At 29.4% G+C, this 15,790-nt stretch overlaps 4 protein-coding genes across 7 annotated transcripts; 1 reads left to right on the forward strand and 3 right to left on the reverse strand.

Annotated features, from left to right (window-relative positions):
- Positions 1–130: 130 nt before the first annotated feature.
- Positions 131–4,234, reverse strand: LOC132916063 (RNA-binding protein 45). Of its 2 annotated transcripts, none has more exons than XM_060975807.1 (6): positions 3,901–4,234; positions 3,612–3,726; positions 2,719–3,509; positions 2,413–2,645; positions 2,185–2,316; positions 131–429 (listed from the first exon to the last, which is right to left on the reverse strand). In XM_060975807.1, the coding sequence occupies exons 1-5, from the start codon at positions 4,097–4,099 to the stop codon at positions 2,203–2,205; spliced, it is 1,452 nt and encodes a 483-aa protein (XP_060831790.1). In that variant the 5' UTR covers positions 4,100–4,234; the 3' UTR covers positions 131–429; positions 2,185–2,202. The 2 variants fall into 2 exon arrangements, with proteins under 2 accessions (XP_060831790.1, XP_060831798.1); XM_060975815.1 differs by lacking the exon at positions 131–429 and adding an exon at positions 538–2,043.
- An 876-nt stretch (positions 4,235–5,110) lies between these two features.
- LOC132916074 (6-phosphogluconate dehydrogenase, decarboxylating) lies at positions 5,111–8,037 on the reverse strand. The gene is made up of 5 exons (XM_060975831.1): positions 7,861–8,037; positions 7,313–7,536; positions 6,421–6,665; positions 5,718–6,343; positions 5,111–5,645 (listed from the first exon to the last, which is right to left on the reverse strand). Exons 1-5 carry the CDS (start codon positions 7,869–7,871, stop codon positions 5,303–5,305), a joined length of 1,449 nt encoding a protein of 482 aa, XP_060831814.1. The 5' UTR covers positions 7,872–8,037; the 3' UTR covers positions 5,111–5,302.
- A 594-nt stretch (positions 8,038–8,631) lies between these two features.
- LOC132916176 (ADP-ribosylation factor-like protein 5B) lies at positions 8,632–12,344 on the forward strand. The gene is made up of 3 exons (XM_060975949.1): positions 8,632–9,194; positions 9,871–10,315; positions 10,390–12,344. Exons 1-3 carry the CDS (start codon positions 9,149–9,151, stop codon positions 10,436–10,438), a joined length of 540 nt encoding a protein of 179 aa, XP_060831932.1. The 5' UTR covers positions 8,632–9,148; the 3' UTR covers positions 10,439–12,344.
- Positions 12,345–13,123: 779 nt separating this feature from the next.
- On the reverse strand, positions 13,124–15,405 carry LOC132916088 (probable citrate synthase, mitochondrial). Of its 3 annotated transcripts, none has more exons than XM_060975875.1 (4): positions 15,285–15,405; positions 15,052–15,207; positions 13,525–14,442; positions 13,124–13,436 (listed from the first exon to the last, which is right to left on the reverse strand). In XM_060975875.1, exons 2-4 carry the CDS (start codon positions 15,175–15,177, stop codon positions 13,167–13,169), a joined length of 1,314 nt encoding a protein of 437 aa, XP_060831858.1. In that variant the 5' UTR covers positions 15,178–15,207; positions 15,285–15,405; the 3' UTR covers positions 13,124–13,166. The 3 variants fall into 3 exon arrangements, with proteins under 3 accessions (XP_060831858.1, XP_060831866.1, XP_060831850.1); XM_060975883.1 differs by lacking the exon at positions 15,285–15,405 and adding an exon at positions 14,689–14,860 and having other exon boundaries at positions 15,052–15,168; XM_060975867.1 differs by lacking the exon at positions 15,285–15,405 and having other exon boundaries at positions 15,052–15,270.
- Positions 15,406–15,790: the final 385 nt, after the last annotated feature.

Below are 15,790 nucleotides of genomic sequence, written 5' to 3' on the forward strand. Positions count from 1 at the left end.
TGGCGCGAAAATCATTCCTTATGTACTATTGCGACACCTGCTGACAACTTTATTCCATAATATCTTTCGATTTAAATTTGAGGCGATAGATCATATTCGAGAATCGATTAAAAATAACATAACGTACTCCTTTTTTTATAAATGTTATTTTATTGCACATTTTATGAGCATATCAAATAAATATGCTAAAAATAAATTATAAACATGGTATACCTTAAAAGTGCAGTATAAAAGCGAAATGCGTAAACAAGTACAAATACAATAATCTTCTGATCGGCATAATGATCTCCGTCCAGTAATAAAAAGGAGGAACTATATAAAATTATAATTTATTCTTTATATTTTACGTTTTGTATATACAATAATAGTAGTATCTTACTCTGCTATATCACAGTCATCAGGTACACATCTTTGAATCCTTGAGATATCCTGAAAGTTAACAGAAAAAACACGTCAGGTTAATAAATTATAAACATAGTGTAAAATAGGATATTCTGTTCAGTGTGAAAAAAAAAAAAAAATAAGTGGAAGTCAGTGTGAGGTTTTGAATACTTAATGTGTATTTTAATATCACCAAATAAACAAGTCAGTTACAGTCTCCTAAAACATCATTGTGTATGGTCATTGAGTAGAACAGTCTAACACATGTACAAAAGTGTCCATCATGAAACGTTCATGTTGTGCGTCAATTATTGGTATTTGACAAATGTGATTATGGACATAATATTAATTTCCTAAGAAAACGTATCTTTTTCTAGGAAATTTGGTCTAATTATAGAAAACAATATGTCAGTATATTTTATACAGATAAACATATGTGATACTGAAACGATTCCAAAACAAGATTTACTCATAATACTTGAATGGAAAATTTTGTAATTACTCGCATTACTTCTGTTTCCAATTGTGTAATTACATAAATTAATTTTGTTTTTACAGAAGTACATAACATAATTAAATCTGATTAATAATACAATCTTTTAAAATGAATTATGTACATATGGTGTAATTAAAATTAAGATTATTATTGTAAGCTACAATAAAACATAATACACATTTAGTCAAATATAGTTTTAATCTACACAAAAATATTTTTCAAATACGCTTCGTTATATTTATATTCACAAAAATATAATTTTGATTTATATCACGTAGAGTTTTAATCCATAAAATCACATTTGAAAAGTATTTAAAAATAAAAGTATTATTCTGCAGAATATATCTTGTTTTGGAATTTAAATTCTACGAAATATATTATTATTCGCAATTACGAAAATATTTCTTGAAACAGACACAAGAAATAAATTGCTTTACGTTTTCTTCCATACATACTACATCTAATAAAAGAATAATACAGAACTATTGGATATAAATTATAAAGAAAACTCGTTTTACTAATCCTAAAGCAGGTTATATTATAAAGCCTGTGCGAATAAATAAAATTAATATTGTAATTAATATAAACATATTTCTTGTTTTACAATTAAGAATATAAAATATTAAAAGATAATTTCATTTCATATTCTCTATTTTAAAATTATTCAATTCTCTTAATCATTAATGTATAAATTCATTCTTTTCTTTTTATAAATTTGTTTGAATAAATCTTCATTTCAGTATAACTTTAATACAAAAGTATATATGCAATGAGAAATACTCTTACCTCTCATTAATGTCTATAGTATATTACCATACAATAAACACCTCGAGTATACTCGATATCATGTACCTTCCTTGTGGTAAAGATACAAGTTCCAAATTTAACTAATTTCTTGTATTCTGTATTCTTAACTAGAATATTTAAGATCACTTTTCGCACAGGCCTTTTAAAATAATAAAATTAGGAAGTCAGGTGTACGTGTAACGACATGTAAGGATAAAGTAAAGTATCGTTAAAGTTTCAGTAACGTTGAAATCGCGAACGTAAGCGGTAGTTAAAAGTAGGTAGTTGGAGTTTCCTTGGATGCGGGCCCGACGTGGTCAAGTGAGTCTTAAAATTCGTCTCTTTTATTGCGTGCGTCCAGCTTGTGTATACCAGTCAGTCTGTGAAGACAAATAGAAAAATTACATTTTCTCCTGTTTTTCGAGTAAAGTAATCGTCAGTTACAACGTCAGGGTGTTAATATTTAATTGCCTCTTTCTTTCCCTCCTTTCTTTTTGCCATGTACTCAGCGATTTACTTACGAGGTATACAAAAAAAATTTAATTTTCGTCTTCGTCCGTTCGTAGTCGTTTCCTACGATCTTCACCGACATTACGCTCTTCTGCTTCTAATACTTTTAATCGAGATCCACAAATTTCTTGTCCATGTAAAACCTACGGTTATTATTTTATAGATTGATTATTACTGTTTAACTGTCTTATTTGTTTTAAAAAAGTCATTATGATGAAATAAAGCATGATAAAATATACCTCGATTGCTTCATTTGCACTTTGCACACTAGCATACTTTGCATAACCACAATTTTTCCCTGGAAGCATGTAAACATCTATAAGGTTCCCAAATCTACAGAAAGCATCTTTCATGGCATATATTGGAGGTACTGGAGGTCCACATACAATAAAGCACCTTTTAGCAACTTCTGCATCTATACTAGCCATTGGTTGCACAGGTGGTAACTTCACACACATCGAATGCTCTAAACCTAATTACATAAAAATATAATTAAACAAACAAATCATACATTATCACATTATGCAGATAAAATAATCTCTCACTTGGAGCAGTTAATCCTGCAGCTTGAATTAAAGATGTAGCTTGAGCAATAGTTTCAGCTAAATGTGCCAAATCTGTCCTAGCACTAGCAATTCCAGCAGCAGAACTACCAGGTTTTATTGCATTTTTTGGTGGAGCACTTGATAAATCCGGCTTAACTATCATCCTATGACCAGGAGGATATTCAAAACCATGAAATTTTTCTCTTGCATATGCTGCTGCACTAGGATTAGAATATACTACAACAGCCTGACCTCTTGGCATTCTATATCGTACGTCATTTTTCAAATGACAATAATCCAATCCAGGTACAATGTCAAATAATTTCCATAATTGATCTTGGTTCAATGCTGGATGTGCAATTACTTGCAAATGTGTATAACCTTCAGAATTAGGATAATTTGTGGCAATTTCTAAACTAATACTGCTTTTTCCAAAATTTGATGAACTATAACCTCCACCAGTGCTATCATAATGAGAAGATAGTCCATTATTATATTTCACATCAATATGTTCAGGTTTTGGTTTTTTTGGTTCTGCAAATACAGCCTTGTATTTCCTATCGCATTCTTCAAATGCTTTTGCTGCACTAGATACTTTTTGAAATTTTACATAACCAAAGCCTTTTGATTCATTTGTATTTCTGTCTTTAACTACTGTTGCATATTCTATAGATCCAAATTTTGAAAATTCTCGATGAAGTTCACCATCTGTCATAGACTTAGGTAATACACAAAAGAGACGAACCCATCTTTCTTCTTCGTTTGTTTCTCTGACAGATCCTTGATCACGACTGTAACAAATATCTAGATTTTCACATTTATCAACAAATAAATATATCAACAAAGAATAAAGTCTTTCAAAGATATTTTGGAATAACTATTATAATTCTTACTTTGAAGCAATCATTACTTTAATAGGTCTTCCAACAGAACCCAACATTTTTCCATTCATTTCTTCAAGAGCAAAAGCTGCCTCTGATGTTTTTGAAAATTTAATGTATGTGACTCCTAGGTAAACAAGACGCATTACTTTTCAAATGATTGAATAACTCGTAAAAAGCACATAAATAAACAATTTTCATAAATAAAAAATGTGTATATAGATAAATTTACAAATATGTAAAAGATGATTAAAAAGAAAATAAACTCTTATTGATTTCTTGTGTAGACAAGAGAAATTACCTTTATTTTCCCCCGTAGTTCGATCTTTCACTACCCAAATATCTTCGATCTTCCCAAACTTTTCGAAAGCTTTTCTAAGATCATCTTCTTCAAGACTTTTGTGGCATATAACAAATAAACGTGAATTCGGTGGATCATCATTTTTTGATCTTAAATCCGTTTGCGAATAGTATGAATCCCTTTCCCTGTGGTCAGCCATTTTGCAAATGAATGATGCAGACTACGTCGCCCGTCTATGGTCAGTTAAGCCGATGTGCTTCAGGGACGGCTCAAATAGGGTTCTACGAGATCAGTTTCTCACATGTATGTAAGTAACGTATGTACATGGGTATGTAGTAGTATTAGAGTATTTTTCAGAATTTCATAGATGAAACATACTACAAAGTATTAGTTATACTCTTAATGTTCTCTAAAATTCATTATTATAGAATTACAATAAATACTTCCTTTACACTCCTATCTAAAAGAAAGATACATACATATTACTTAAAATAAACCAAATATTATGTTTATTAAATTACTAACGTTATCATACAATCGTATAAATTGAAATTGATATTATTTGAGTACAAATGAAAATAAGGAAGACGTATATAATTATGCTAATTACATATAATGTATGCTAGTTTAAGCTATATGAGGTTTTATTTAACTTTGGTGAATCATGGCGCGAAATTATTTTTACTTGGATTTCCATTTTAGTCGATATGAGTATATTGTCAATCTAAATGTTATATTCTTATTAAGCTTTTTAATTTAAAATTAGGCGTTTAATAAATTTTGTTAATATATTAAAAAAGCTATTTAGAATCACATATATGTATTGTTATTTGGAAATGTGACATAGTTATAATTGTAACAACAAATAGGTTAGATAAATTACTTCCGCTTTGATTTCACAAGAATGATGAGCGACTCACAAGTCATGCTCTACTATTTTTTCATAATACAGACTTTCTTATACGAAAGCATATGTACATAGGTAGGTGTATGTTAGAAATTATTACTGCTTTCATTTCCTGGATAAATATAAAGTTTCCTGATACACGCGCGCGTGCGCACGCATTCACATATATATGTATACAAGTGTATATTGGCCTATCATTTTATTGTATAAGATTATATGTATGTATCATAGAAGAATAATAATCTTTATTTCTTAAAAATATCAGTTTATAATTTAAGAAAGAACAAATAATTTACACCCATATACAAATGTATGTAACATATTTTTTTAATAAACTTGTATCTTTTTAAACAAAATATTTTCTGCAGTTTTACATAACCAGTTATTATTATTAGATCTAATACATATTGATAGATTTATCAACCATAACATTAACCTCAACTGTAACATTAACTGTATGGACATTTTATTAACATAAAATTATGTTAGTAATTATTATACATCATATGTAGATGCAGATACATTTCCACCATGTCCAGTCCAATTAGTATGTACAAATTTTCCTTCTTGGCCAAGTAATTCATAAGTGTGAGCTCCAAAGTAATCTCGTTGAGCTTGAAGTAAATTTGCTGGAAGTCGAGCTGTTCTATAGCCATCATAGAAAGCTAAAGCAGTTGATAATGCAGGAGTTGCTATGCCTAATGTTACAGCTGTAGATACTACTATCCGAGCACTAGCTTGACATTCTTTCATTGCATTAGCAAAGAAATCATCTAATAATAAATTGGACAGTTTTGGATTCTTCTCAAATGCTGTTTTTATATTTCCCAAAAATGCACTAAAAGCAAAAATTGAATGATAAATTATTATTACCAAAATTATTATAAAATTTCCGTAAAAATCTGTTTACCTTCTTATAATACATCCTCCTCTCCACATAAGAGCTATACCACCATAATTCAAATTCCAATTGTGAATTTTAGCAGCCTCTCTTAATAACATAAATCCTTGTGCATAGGAAATAATTTTGGACGCATAGAGAGCTTTCTTTAAATGCTCTAGGAACTGTTTCTTGTCGCCTTGATATATAGCATCAGGACCTTGCAATACTGAGCTTGCTTCTATTCTTTCACTTTGTAAAGCAGAAAGGCACCTAGCAAAGACTGATTCTCCTATTAGAGTTACAGGTACTCCATAATCTAGTGCTGCAATAGCTGTCCACTTTCCAGTTCCTTTTTGTCCAGCTGTATCCCTAATTCGCTCTAATAAATATCCTTTTTCATCCTTATATTTAAGGATATCTTTCGTAATTTCAATTAAAAATGAGTCAAGTTCTCCTTTATTCCAATCCTCAAAGACCTGACTCATCTCTTCTGGATTAAGTTTTAAACCATTTCGCATAATGTGATATGCTTCACAAATAAGTTGCATATCACCATACTCAATACCATTATGTACCATTTTTACAAAGTGTCCTGCACCTCTTTCGCCAACCCAATCACAACAAGGTTCTTTATTAACTTTTGCGCAGATTGACTAAAAAAATATGTATGCTTAAGTAATTTATATTATATACTAAATAAATAATTATATTTCAATACAAAAAAAATCACCTGAAAGATTTGTTTAATATGTGGCCAAGCTTTGGGATTTCCACCTGGCATTAAAGATGGTCCATATCGAGCACCATCTTCACCTCCACTAACACCACTACCAACAAATAAAATTCCTTTCTTTTCTAGCTCCTTAGTTCGTCTATCAGTATCCTGGTACTCAGAGTTACCACCATCAATAATAATATCTCCAGGAGACAATAAAGGTACTAACTGTTCAATAAATGCATCCACAGCAGCACCAGCTTTAAAGATGATACAGTATTGTACATGATTATTTGAAATATATAAAATTATCAGGCAAACTATATGAAGAAAATAAAAGGAGAATGCTAGACTCAACCTACAGTGAGAGTTATAAGGATACTAACAAAGCCATAGAACTAAAAACATCTAAATACTTGGATATGAAAATACTGCTTCTAGTAAGAAAATTAATGCACAAATAAGATTAATAGGGAAACTAGGATGAGTAATAATAATTGAAAAGAGTTATAAATACAAAATAAACAAAAGTACAGAATACAGAACATGCAATAGGAAAAAGATGGAAATTAGAAGCCAAGTCTTAACTAAATGACCCATATACAAAGAAATAATATCAAAATGGATAGAAAATGGTAAACTAACACAGATTTTAAAGAGTTATGATCCCTCTGCTTAGAACATTAAAAAGAAAACAGAAATGGAGAAAAGACAAGAAGTATATCACTATATACTAGTTAACTAAAAACTGAAAGATATACAAACTACACTAAGTATACTACCTGAAACACAGAGTATCACTACAAATACACATCTAGATACAAGTTTAGGAGTAGTTATAGATTTAACAATAGTTTGGGAGGCCAAATTCTTGTTTTCAAATTTATAATTTATAACAGGAATTTACCTTTTACTAAAAGCATTACTCTTTTTGGTGATTTTAATTTGTCTACCATTTCTTTCAATGAATATGCACCAATTATTTTTGTGCCCTTTGCTTCATTTTCCAAAAAAGATTTGACCTTCTCTGTTGTACGGTTATAGGCACACACCACAAATCCATGATCATTCATGTTTAGGATTAAATTCTGACCCATAACAGCCAACCCAATAAGGGCAATATCAGCAACTCTATAAAGTAAATTATGTTTTTTACTAAATTTGCATTCACTTGAAAATATATCTTTTACATTATACATATTTCATACATTATATATTACATATTACAATATATACAAATGAAAATTTGATTTTCTAAATTAATTTATAATATTTAGTATAATATTTAGATTATATTTATTCTCCTTTTTACATTTTTAAATTAATTAATTATTTATTACAATTAACTCGAATAGAAATGGTTATATAAACCACATTATCATAAAAACAATTATCTAAATCCTTTTTACAAATTTAAATTTTTAACATATCAGAAATAATGTAAAAATGACTCACGGTTTACTCATTTTAATAAATGTTATTTTTCAAAATAAGATGTACTTTGTTTTCTTTGGTTTTATATTAAAGCAACAAGTGGCCGAATGCTTTCCCACAAAGATCAAGAATGATTGTGTTCATGCTGGAGTAGATTCGACATCAGCCGACATTTCGTAAGCCAATCGCAGTGCACAAGGTCAGCATAATGTTAACACACTATGGAGACTATTAAAACGTTTCATAATGTTATCACTATTTAGATATATTATAAATGTAATATTAAATGATAATTAAAACGATGGAAAATTCGAACTTCCCATTTTATTATTTCATACCCTGAAAAACTTAGCCTTTATAAAGATAGTATTCTACTGAATTTTCAAATATTTATTACATTTAAAAAAATTTTACATTATAGTGTAGAAGAAATAATAACTAGATAAATCTGATTAATTTGTTAAAAATTGTGTACTTAAAAATTTTTAAATGTTTATAAAATATAAAATATTTATAACTTTTTACAACATATAAAATGTGTAATCTTTTTTGCTGTAAGGCATTAAAATTTAAAGTATAATTTATATTTTAGCCTATATAATAAAATTGTTGCTATTAAAAGGTTTAAATTAATCTTTGTATTATATTGATTATAATCTTTAACGTCACAGTTTATCTTAATACAATATAAGATAATATCAGATAATATCAAGTCTTTATAATTATGTGAACTTCGTTCAGTTACATTCACTATAACTAGTTCCCTTGTTTTTTTTAAAGGAAAAGACAGATAGTGATTCAGCAAAATCGGTTAGGTAATCTTAATCAAGAGTGTTTCGTTCTAAGAGTTTTAAGTGTTTTCGTTTTACGCGCGTTTAATTAAGAATCCTTTAGCTCCAATCAGTTTACATATATACAAAACTGACATCGCTTTCAGTTATTGCTAAACGATGATTGGACACATCGAACGTATGGATGTTTTAATTGGGAAAGCAACATGTCGCGATTTGCTTGATTAGATTAGGGAAGATTTTCGTATACATATTTCTTTCACTTTTGGGTTACCCTTACTGTATTTTCAACAATTTACAACAGTTCTTAAGTATATATTTCACATCATAATGTATCAATAATGAAGCAAATTTACTACAAACATATTGCAAAGGAACTTGACAGAAAAGTGTACATAACCCTCTGACAATGAAATGTCCCACTTCTGGAACTAAATACATCTTTTTTATCGAGAAAAAGACACTACAGAAACACGATTAAATAAATATTAACCGAGTGGTTTACTGTTTTGATCAATATGGGATTATTATTTGCAAAGTTGTGGAGTCTCTTTGGCAATGAAGGTAAATTTAACATATGTAGTAACAATATTGTGTCACAATTATTGTATTGTTTTATGTGTGTCATCATATAAATAATTTAAAATTGCAATAAATTTATGCTTAATAATAAGTAAAAAATGATGATCATTTATTAAAATTATATGAGCAAAAGTCGTGTTCCTTCTTTTTTATATTTTGATAATATACAAAAATGATTCACAAAATTTAGCAATAATAAATTTACTCAGATAATGTAAAATCTATATTAATTTCATGACTATATTCTTCATATTTATATGCTTAAAAAAGATATGGGTATAATAGCTTTTTCTAATCACAAAAAATTTAATAATAAATACAATGATAAAAAATAGAAAGTTTAAAATAAATGAATTATAAACCTTGACATATGTTGATATGAATACAAATTATAATTACAAGTAAAACTATTCTTTGTGAGTTGGCTAATTACTCTTGTAATTAATATATTTTTGTTAAAACTGCTTTAAATTTTTATTGTCCTACTTTAAACATATGTTAACATATGTTTTCCATATATCTTTCTTTCACATTATAAGATGAATACTTAAAACTTTTGAGTACATAATTCAAATAACTATAATTTAAACTATTAAATTTTCTAATTGTAATTCATCAAATTTTTATTTATATGTAATTAAATCTTTTTATTTTTCAGAACATAAAATAGTTATGGTAGGGTTAGATAATGCTGGTAAAACTACTATATTATACCAGTTCCTAATGAATGAAGTTGTTCACACATCACCAACTATTGGATCCAATGTTGAAGAAGTTGTTTGGAAAAATATTCATTTCATAATGTGGGATTTGGGTGGACAACAAAGCCTGAGAGCTGCATGGTCCACATATTATACTAATACTGAGTTTATTATTATGGTTATAGATAGTACAGATAGGGAAAGACTTGGTGTAATAAGAGAAGAATTGTACTCAATGCTAAATCATGAAGAATTAAGCAAAGCCAATGTCTTAGTTTATGCTAATAAACAAGACTTAAAAGGTAGCATGACAGCTGCTGAAATTTCTAGACAACTAGATTTAACTTCCATTAAGAAACATCAGTGGCACATACAAAGTTGTTGTGCACTTACTGGAGAAGGGTAAAAAGAGATTCATTATTAGAGTTACAGTCCTATTTATGAAACAAGGTTATTAATGACTTGTAATGTTTTAGGCTTTATCAAGGTCTTGAGTGGATTGTTGGACGTTTAAAAAAGACATGACGTACATTATGAGGATTGATTTTAAATATAATAAGATATCTAAACTGTAAAGTATATGTTCAATGTAAGTTACTGTGCCACTCTACGATTGTACAAATGATATAAGAATGAATGATCTTTTTTCAAATGGTACATTAGCTTCATGCATAACTTAAAGTGTAACTGCATATATTAATTAACATTATTGCTGCAGACACTTAATATATCAAGTGGTGGACGGGTAAATTTTGTCTCATCTATTAATGTGATATAAGATATAATGATAAATGATTACGATATAAAACTAAAATAATGTTTTAACTATTCTCTGTGTAAAATATATTTAAAACATTATGTTATAAGAAAATGGAAAAATTTAGAATATTCAGAGTCTTTTATAGAAAATATTGTTGCATTAAAAGAAGTATCTATAGCAAAAATTTTTTTATCTGTGTATAAGAAAATATATATATTATGAACACTTTACAACAGGACTGCCAAATTTAATGTATGGTCTATGAGAACATTCGATTATTTATAGCTATAAATGCTATATTAAAATTGCAGTCTGAAAGCTATAAAATTTTATTTTTGATTCAATAACAAATGTAGTGAAAATATTGCATGCGTATTTGAAGGATAAAGAATTTAATCTTGATCCCGTCCACCTTTGTTTATATAACAATAAAGATAGACGAGGTATTTTTATTTGTTCTATTGAGTTAATGCGCAGATAAAAATTATTTAGCTGTGCAGTTTTCAAAAATATATCTATGTACATAGTTTTTTATACTTCACATTAATAGTAAACACTTGTAAAAAGTCAACTTCAATTTAGCACCAATTAAACCACATATTTTTCAACGTTCTGTACAAGAATTTAAATATTTCTTAATACTTGATACTGCAAACATCTTTAAGAATTTCAAGGCAAGTTATTCAACCAATCTAACCAAACATTTAGAAGCAGAAAACTGCTCTGTGATACGAGTATTCAACAGTGAGATGGTTGTTTATTGGGAATATTTAATTCCATTTGTATGCAAAATATTACAAAGATGTGTTTTATATATAAAACTCATTCGATTGTAAAAATATATCTATTGTATTCTTCAATATATATATTATGAATTATTTTAAGCATTACTAATCTCTAATTATCCGATTAACAGCTGTCTCATTTATTTTATTTACTTCATGATTATAGTAATTAATTTTTGTATAGCTAAAAATACTCTAGTATTTGACAATTATTAAAATTTAGAAGACACACGTTAGTAACATATGAGAAAAGCGATTGTAGAAATTGTTAACATCATCGTATGAAAGACAAATGCCGTCTAAAACAAGAGTGAGATCATACATTTAACATTTCATAAGAATAAATAGCAGTTTTCTCATATTGAGAAAAGAAGCAATTAATTGTCTTAATTATGACATATTACTACAAATACACAATATTATAATATATACTGTCGTTAACAAAGCTTTCATTATATAGAAATTTTGAAATACAGTACAAGCTACAGGTTGTTTAATTTCATTACTATATAAGTCATGTGAATCTAATACATGTGTCTGCATTTAAGCTTCTTATATGATTAGATATTAATCAAACAATTTCAAAAATTAACAAGTTTAAAAATGTTTGTTTTAAATTGGTTATTTTTAATTGATTAGCATAGCAAGCACGAAATGTTCATGTATAAGATTGTTAATTAACATAAGGACTGAGAGTAATGTAAAATAAATTTATCAAACTTTCTTTTATGAGATGTCAAAAAAGAACTATGTACTGTAATATACAATTTCCTATCCTGTTTATCCGATTTTATTAATTAAAATTACGGTATAATACAATGAGATTATAAAACAAATTATGTACATGCTATATTAGTTCGAATAAATGAGCAGTAACTTTTCTACATTTCTGTTTTAAAATTCTTTTAAATTATATATTTTACTATATTTTATTCCTTCCTTTCATATACGAATAATAATTAAAATCTATAATAAATAAACAGCGTAGATTGTTTAAAAAGTATCTGCAGGTGATAGAAAATACGAAATTTCGAAGAAACAATTTCTAATGGTCTACTAATCGAACGGTAAAAGCTTTAAAGATTTCTTCACCGTTGCGAAAAGATTACTTATCGCTCTCCACTACTCTTATACTTATGGAAAACTCTCCTCTCCCATAGATAAAGGTTCATGGAAAGGAGGTGATCAGTACAAGATACAATGATTGGCAATATTATTATTAATATTATATATATTGGTAATATTAACAATTAATAAATCGACGGATGAGCCGAAAACTAACTTGCCGCGAATGGAGAAACCGAAAGTCGGAAAGATTCTAAATTCTCGGCTGATCAATTTATTTCTTGCGTCACATCACGAGACTGATTCTTCGAGTGGTTTTTGTTAATCGGTACACACGTGTAAATTCCACCACGGGATCAAACAGCAGTAAATACTTAGTTATTTACCAACTGTACAATGAATGATGTCATTTTTATTTCTAAAATTGTTATTGTATAAGTTAACAAAAAGCAACACGTATATTTACAATGAATTTTGTTTACCGTTAATGCACGCATTTTTTTAAAGATCTTGACAATTAAATTGTATATAAGTTCGTTCTATGTTGCTATTATTATATTATATATTATATATTATATATTATAAAAGGCTATTTAGGAAGCTCTAGTGACCATAATTTTTCACGAATAAGAATAGTTTTCTTTTATTTAGCTTTAACCAATTCCATAAGTTTGTCAGTGTTTAGAGATTTGGGCCTTTCTATTGGAAGGCCGAGAGCACGAGACCAAACGAGAGATGCCATAACACCAAGAGCACGCGATACTCCGAACAGGACAGTGTAATATTGCATCTCTTTCATTCCATAGTATTGTAAGAGAACTCCCGAATGAGCATCTACATTTGGCCATGGGTTTGCTACTTTGCCAAGTTCCATAAGAATGGGGGGAACTACTTTATACACTTGAGCAACGAGCTAAATATATACGAATATAGTCATTAGTAAGGAATAAACTACATAGAAACTTTATACAAATATTGAATGAGTTATTCGAGAACTTTACCTTGATTAGTTTGTCATCCGGCATGTGCTTCATTGCATATTCTCTTTGGCATATATATCTAGGATCAGTCTTTCTGAGTACGGCATGACCGTATCCAGGAACGACCTGACCCTTCTTCAGCGTCTTCCAAATAAAGTCTTTCAGCTCGTCATCAGTGGGACTATCTCCGATTTCAGCGCAAATCTTCTTCAGCCATAGCAATACTTCTTGATTTGCAAGGCCATGAAGAGGACCTGCCAAACCGTTCATTCCAGAGCTAAATGCCAAATACGCATCAGACAATGTGGAAGCCACCAAATGGGTCGCGTGCGCAGATACATTTCCACCTTCGTGATCAGCATGAATCGTCAGGTATAATCGTAAAAGTTCAGCAAATTGTGGGTCATCGTAACCGAGCATTTTTGCGAAATTGCCAGACCAGTCTCCGTCCGGGTCTACAGATGCCCCGAGTTTGCCATCCTTGTAAAGGTTTCTGTATATCATGGCACAGAGTACGGGTAATCTGGCAATCAGGTTCATTATATCTTCGTAAGTGGGGTCCCAATATTTGGATTTGTGTATACCTGCCTCGTATTCTTTTCTGAATATACTGTCTGTACTTAGAATAGTGAGCGCCGCGGAGAATTGATGCATGGGATGAACCGACTTGGGGAAGTTGTTCAGAATTTTGACTATGTAATCAGGTAATTCGCTTCTGGAGGCCCATTCTTTAGAGACTTCTTTCACTTGGGCTTCTGTAGGAACATCATTGGTAATCAGCAGCCAGAACAAACCTTCCGGAAGTGGTTCGTCTTTGATTTTCGGTAGAATCTTCTGGCATTCCGGAATCGACTTTCCTCGGAATCTAATACCTTCTTCAGGATCCAGAACCGACGGTTCCCATACAAGTCCTAATATCCCGCGCATACCACCATACATCTAAAAAGTAACGAAAAGTTATCACGCGATATCAACATCAGGCACAAAAAGATAGAAGAAAAAAGGGCAGATATGTTCAGTGACATTGATCTCTGACTATTGACTACAGGAGCCGCACTTTAAACTGATTTAAATGCTACTTTCATATCGTTCGTAATTTAATTTTACATATAAGAATAGGAACATAAGCATACAACGTATTATACGAAAAAAAGAAAGAAAAGAAGGAGAAAATATTTTATTTACATATTATTGCATAAGTTTTTTCCTTAGTCAGATCTCGTTAAATTAAACACAAAGAATTCTATTTCCTCCAGAAAATCATTGAGAAAGTGATACAAAGATTACGATTGTTAGGCGGGTAGAATTATTCCGAGAACCTACAAATTTGTTTATATGTATAGTCCTTATCGACCACCTATGAACATTACAAAAGTTAATACGTATTGTGTTTTCTATGTGCCTTAATCTATTAATATATAATTTTTGTCACGTAACGTTCCGTTCTGGCAATAACATTGCTGTTACGTTCTATAATCTATTCATCATCAGATGTTTAGCAAGAAAAACGAACGATATAGTCAGAATTGCACAACAAACAAGAATTACCATGTTCACTGTAACGTCTCCAACTTTGGTGGTTCCGTACTTTTTACGGAAAGCCGCGACACGCTCTTGTTCTTTAGGAATTTTCTCAGCCAAAATCTTTTTAAGATCGGTGGAGGCATCGCTCATTGATCTTACGAATAAGGACAAGACTATGTTCTGTGAAAACGAGAAAAAGGAATTAATTCACCGCTGTATTCTGAAATTTTTTAAATCTATTAATTTCGGATACATACATGGTGAGAAAATCAAATGTTTAGCATTATTTTCAATTTATACAAAAACTAATTGTTACGTAATAAGGGAAGAAACTAGAACACGTGCGAGTCGAATTATTAACATATTTTCCTTTGTGACGAGAACACACGATCTGAAGCCATAAATATTTATTGGTTTTATTAGATTTTCTTCTTGATGGATATAGTCAAATCCTCGTTATGTACAGAACTTTAAGAATCGATTTTACTAATTTTATTGAACAATCCTGTACAATTGTACATTGACATTGTTTTTCAAAACACGGATTCAATACCATTTTTATATTTCCTTCCTAAATCCATAAGTTTATAAAATAGAATAGTTTAAAACAGTATAATATTTTGCGATGTTAGAAAATTATTAAAATACTTTTCTGCATACATTTTCTTATATTTCCTTTCTAAATCCAGAAGTTTATAAAATAGAATAGTTTAAAACAGTATAATATTTTGCGATGTTAGAAAATTATTAAAATACTTTTCTG

This window comes from Bombus pascuorum, chromosome 1, assembly GCF_905332965.1.
Source record: "Bombus pascuorum chromosome 1, iyBomPasc1.1, whole genome shotgun sequence".
NCBI classification, from domain to species: Eukaryota; Metazoa; Arthropoda; class Insecta; order Hymenoptera; family Apidae; genus Bombus; species Bombus pascuorum.